The sequence below is a fragment of the Buceros rhinoceros genome, unplaced genomic scaffold, assembly GCF_000710305.1.
Source record: "Buceros rhinoceros silvestris isolate BGI_N320 unplaced genomic scaffold, ASM71030v1 scaffold580, whole genome shotgun sequence".
Lineage (NCBI taxonomy): Eukaryota > Metazoa > Chordata > Aves > Bucerotiformes > Bucerotidae > Buceros > Buceros rhinoceros.
The window spans coordinates 94,497-100,200 of NW_010391073.1; the positions used below are offsets into that span (position 1 = coordinate 94,497).

General features: G+C 42.1%; 1 protein-coding gene across 1 annotated transcript in view; it reads right to left on the reverse strand.

The window, feature by feature from the left end:
* The window catches only part of LOC104496707 (cohesin subunit SA-2-like), a 59,815-nt gene that overhangs the window by 49,081 nt on the left and 5,030 nt on the right, over window positions 1–5,704 (reverse strand). The window contains exons 4-5 of the mRNA XM_010139869.1: window positions 5,401–5,497; window positions 4,318–4,394 (exon numbers count right to left, since the gene is read on the reverse strand). Of these exons, the coding sequence (XP_010138171.1) occupies window positions 4,318–4,394; window positions 5,401–5,497 (174 nt within the window). The remainder of the gene's footprint in view (window positions 1–4,317; window positions 4,395–5,400; window positions 5,498–5,704) is intronic.

Below are 5,704 nucleotides of genomic sequence, written 5' to 3' on the forward strand. Positions count from 1 at the left end.
TCATTACTAAGCCCTAGAGGTCCTGTGAACCATGCAGACAAACCAAACAGATTTCTTCTTCCCCACTCTACGGGCCTCAAGGTTCCTGGATGCAAGGCTGATTTCTCCCTCCCTTACTGGCCTTTGTTGGTGTATTTTTCTAGCAAAAATTGGAACTATGAAAATATGCTACTCTCTCTCTGGGAAACTTACTAGTTGAACCCAGCTGCAATGTTATCGTGTGGGAAATATTATCTATACTGGCCTTGTTTTGGTAGCTTTAATCACAACACTCACCACGTGGGGTCTAACCCCTTTTAACCAATTATAGTGCTTTAAGAGCTGTGTGCTGTCTGTGTAACAGAGTCACTATCCAATCACCATGTAGTTAGTCGAGTGGACAAGAGTCTATAAATTGGGATGTAATGTAAACAATAAACGGGTCTCACTCCACATTGGCGTTCGAGTGATTCGTCCCACTTCAGCCCAGAGCTCTGTTTCGTGTCGCGACAGCCTTGAAGGTCCCAGCCAGCCAGCCAGCCACATGGAATGATGACCCCGTTGCAGAACACGGAAATACCAAAGCACACAGAGCACTGTCCATAAAATCAAGTGGATGCAAGGCCTAAGTGGGGAACTTGGACCAGAGCTGCTGCTGGTCAGCAAGACTCACTGAGCCTCCAGTGGCAAGGACACCTTCACCATCACCTGCTTCCTCCAAGGACTGTGTGAGTGACTTGTATTCCTTTATATGATTTTCAAGTCTATTGAAATTATAATTGTTACACTGATACAGCAAACCACATATTAAGATTGACCAGATCTGCAGAAGGTACATATAGGTGATGAGAAATTATGTTAAATTGTGTTACGAATTCTGTATTACTTAGGTGATTAGAAATCGAAAGTTGTATTATAAATTCTGTATTATGCTACTATATTGGTTCTGCTTGTAGAAATCCTGCATCATTCTAATCATAAATTCTGCACTATACTAATCATAATACCTGTTCAGAAAATAAAGCTTTAATTGTAACTACAATTAGTGCCATCATCCTTCTGCCACGGATTCCCGAGCACCTGTCTGTCTCTCAGTGTTGGGTAACACCACGTGCAGTCACCTTTGTAATATGTTCGCAGATGGACACTCCACAATCCCTGGGCAATCTGTTCCACTATTTGTCTACCCTCACATTAGAAGTGTTTTATTGTGTATTAGGTGAAATTTCACACATTTCAGTTTGTGTCCACTGCCCATCCTGGCCTGCCTTTGTGCTTATTGGGCACCACTGAGTAGAGCCTGGCTTCCTCTTCCTCGCTCCATCCTATTGCATATTTTTTACACATGGATGAGATTCTTCTTTCCAGACTAAACAGGCTCAACTCTCTGAGCCACTCCTCATATGAAAGATCATTAATCATCTTTGTGGCCCTTCACTGGACTCACTCCAGTAAATCCATCTCTTTCTTGTCCTGGAAAGCCCAGAACTTGACTCAGCCCTCCAGATGCAGTCTCATTAGTATGAGCAGAGAGGAAGAATAACCTCCCAGGACCTGCTGGCAATGCTTTGCATAATGCAGCCCAGGAGGTTACTGGTCGTCTTTGCTTCTTTCTTGTCCTGGAAAGCCCAAAACTTGACTCAGCCCTCCAGATGCAGTCTCATTAGTATGAGCAGAGAGGAAGAATAACCTCCCAGGACCTGCTGGCAATGCTTTGCATAATGCAGCCCAGGAGGTTACTGGTCGTCTTTGCTGTGAGGGCATGTTTCTGGCTCTTGTTCATCTGGTCATCCACAAGGACACCAAGATCCTACTCTGCAGAGTTGCCTTCCAGCCAGTCAACCCCCAGCATATAGTGATGCATGAGGTTATTCATCTCCAGGTTCATGGGGTTCCCTGTTGTAGAACTTTGTGAGGTTCCCCGCTACTCAACTCTCCAGTCTGCTGAGGTGTCTCTGAACAACACAACCACCACCTGGTCTAGCAGCTTTGCCCTCCATGTTTTGTATCACCTGCAAACTTTCTAAGAGTACACTCTGCCCTGCTGTTCCGGTTGCTGTTAAAAATGTTAAACAATACTGGTCCAAATATCAAATCCTGGAGTACACAACTAGTGACAGGCCTCCAACTGGACTTCATGCCACTGATCACTGCCTCGTGGGCCTGGCTGTTCATCCAGTTTTCAGTCCATCTTGATGCCCAGTTAACTAAGATTTCAACAGCTTGTCTATGAGGACATGTTACAGGAGACAGTATTAAATCTTACTGAAGTCAAGATAAACAACATCTGCTGCTCTTTCCTTATCCACCAGGCTAGTCACTTCATTATAGTAGGCTATCAGGTTGGTTAAGTACAATTTCCCCTCTGTAAATCCACATCGGCGACTACTGATCCCCTTCTTGTCCTTCATATGCTTGGACATTATTTCCAGAATTAGTTGCTTCATCACCTTTCCAGGGATTGAGGTGAGGCTGACCAGCCTGAGTTCCTTAGAACCTCTTTCTTGCCTTTCTTGAAAAGAGAAGTGACTTTTTTTTTCTTTTGTGTCTGCAGGAATCTCTCTCAGATCTGTGACCTTTCAAAGATAATCGAAAGGGGCCTCACAATGACATCAGCCAGCTCCCTCAGCGCTCCTGGGTACATTCTGTCAGATCTCACGGTCTTATATACGTTCAGTACGTTTAAGTGTTCCCTAGCCTGATCCCCTCCTGCAGAGGGCAGGTACTCTTTGCTCCAGACTTTTCTCAGATCTGTGACCTTTCAAAGATAATCGAAAGGGGCCTCACAATGACATCAGCCAGCTCCCTCAGCGCTCCTGGGTACATTCTGTCAGATCTCACGGTCTTATATACGTTCAGTACGTTTAAGTGTTCCCTAGCCTGATCCCCTCCTGCAGAGGGCAGGTACTCTTTGCTCCAGACTTTCCCTCTGGTCTCAGGCACTTGTTATTTCAGAAAGGCAGATTTACCAGTAAAGACAGAGGCAAAGGAGGCATGGAGTACCATGGGCTCTCCTGAGTCCTTTGCCACCAGGCCCCCCGCTCCATTTAGCAGTGGGCCAGTGTTCTCCTTGGTCTTCCTTTTTCTGTTGATACATTTGTGGAATCTTTTCTCATTGCCCTTACACATTTCTTGCCAGACTAAACTCCACTAACATTTCCCACTAACAATAGGGAGAATTTTGGGAGGAAGCATTGGTATATGGATACAGCGTTACAATTAATTAATGGAACCGTAAAGCTACTATGGTAGCGCATCAAAATACCGCAACCCAAAAAAAGTTACTTTGTTTTCACGGCATGCAGAACACATCTTCTGAGGCCACTGTAGAACCTTACTTTTGGCCCACAAGGGCAGGTGAAAAGGTTACAGAGCTGTAACACAATCACATCTTCGTACCTTTCAGAGTGCCTGCCCTATCACAAGTGCCATGCAGGGCTAATTCAGTTGGGAAAGTAGTGCCAAAGTACTAACTCATATGGCCAGACAACTATCAGATCATTTCTGCCAAAAATTAGCCCAAGTGCTACTGCACTTCCAAAATGAGGAAAACCATGTTGGCAAATTCATCCTCTGGGAATTTCTACAGCAGCTGGTTTTTGAGAGATACTCAGTTAAAGCAAGGCTGATGGCTGCTGCCTGACAAATCAGTTCAGCAGTGGCAAATACAGAAAAAAGGCACGGAAGCAACTGTGAGAGCACTGCAGAAAATTTGACGTTGGCATAATTAGCCACATAGAGAAACAGTATTGTAAAGCCATGCATTTCTCTTAACAATCCTCAAGAAATGAGATCTTCACCACTTTTTGACAATTCTCTAAAAATTAGAGGAGCATTTTTCTTCTTTCATATGACATAATACATTTATAAAAATTCATATTGTCAGTAAAACAGAAGGAAACAATTAAGATAAAAAGATCAGCAAAAAATATCCTTGAATTAACTCATCACTAATCTGTATTAGTATTTTTAGAAGGACCTGTCAACCAAATACCAAAGGAACCATTTACCTGCTGCAATGCCAGGTTATATGTACCTCCATAAAGGCACTATCAATAGAACTCCTAAAAGAAAGCCAGATTCAGGAAGACTGCAGTTAGATAACCCTAATAAAACTCTGAAAATAAAAGTGACTTATAAAAACCAAAAAATACCTGCTGCTGCTAAAATGGGTCATTTCAATACCAAATTTTTCCTATGAAAAATAGGATTATTTTCCTAAATTAAGGAAATGGGACACAGCTCTCCATAAGCAGCAGGAACTCTGTCCAGGTTGGCTATTAAGGTAGAACTTCTTGTTTGCATAAAAAAGGCAAGCAAAGTCAAAGTTGTGCCCACCTCGTCAAAGGTCTCTGTCATTTTTCGCATGACATCCTTCTTGTGCAAACTTTGAAACATCTCTGCTGTTACCATGCCTAGAAAAGTAATATTTTAACAAGAAGAATTACCAACAACTGTATTAGATTAATCAAGGCCAAAGCACAGTAAGGATTTTGTTTTAAATTTAGAAACACCAAGAAACAGGGACTCTTTTATCTCTGTTTACGCTGGCATGGGCAAATATATATATATTTATATAGGGAGACACTTAAGTAGTTATGAACCAAAACTAAAATTCAGACTGGAGAAGTCTGCCCTGTGCTGTCTGGCATGGCTGTTTTCTCTGTCCATTCATTTACTTCAAGGATTTACTATAGTTTTTCCCACTACTAGTCAAAGACCCCAAAACATTTCCCGTAAAAGAAGGCATATTAGTCAAAGACCTGGAAAAAATTTGAAATGTAAAAGGTACATTCTAGCTGCTTAAATACACTTAAAAGTTTCAAACTAACAGAATAGTCTTCTTAAAACTCTTACTTGCCATCCTGAAGGATTTCGCTAGCAGACTGTCCCCAGAAGTCACTGTGCCTCACTGTTTGTTATGAAATAAACAGCTTCACAGCCCTCTGGTAAAAGTAACTGCAATGAGTCAAGACATTGCTTTCCTAGCCACCAAAGCAGGGAACTTAATTTGCTAGTTGTTTATTTTCAAACAAATATACTAGCAAGACAAAAGATACTAAGAAATTACAAAACAATTGGCAACCGAAACAGTGGATTTTAATTAAGACGGTCATCAAAACTATCTTTCCTATGTGGAAATTCTGCAAAGCGATGTGACACGACAGCCACTTCAGAAACCTGACCTTGCAAACCACATTCCAATGCGACTCTGAGAGCTGGTGTGCTGTAAACATAGAGACAAAGAATTCAACCAGCAACATTCTTCACTATCGTCCTGCCCCTCTGGAGTTTGTCTTAACAGAACAGCACAGAGTATAAGCACATGATCCACTGGAGAGAAAAATTCCATTCTAGAAAGCACACTTCAGACTACTCTCACACAAGGACAATGGAAGGGCTACTAAGAGGGCAAATTACCTTGACAGCCTGAGCACTGAATGAAGAAGTTGATCAGATCTAGAACTGCCACGTTTCTGTCTTGTTTATAAGCTTCAACCCAGTCATCTACTACAGACTAGAACAGATTAAAGAAACTCATTAGTCAGGAGCTGAACTCAGTGTGATGCACTCCACTGAGGACATTCATAATAAATACACAAGGTAACACTGTCCCATCTCCATTAAATTATAAAAATGAGAATAAACTCCATGCCATTTTGCTCCATTTCTAATAAGACATGCAAAAGACTCCTTCTGGGGCAAAACGAAGTCTTGAACCGCT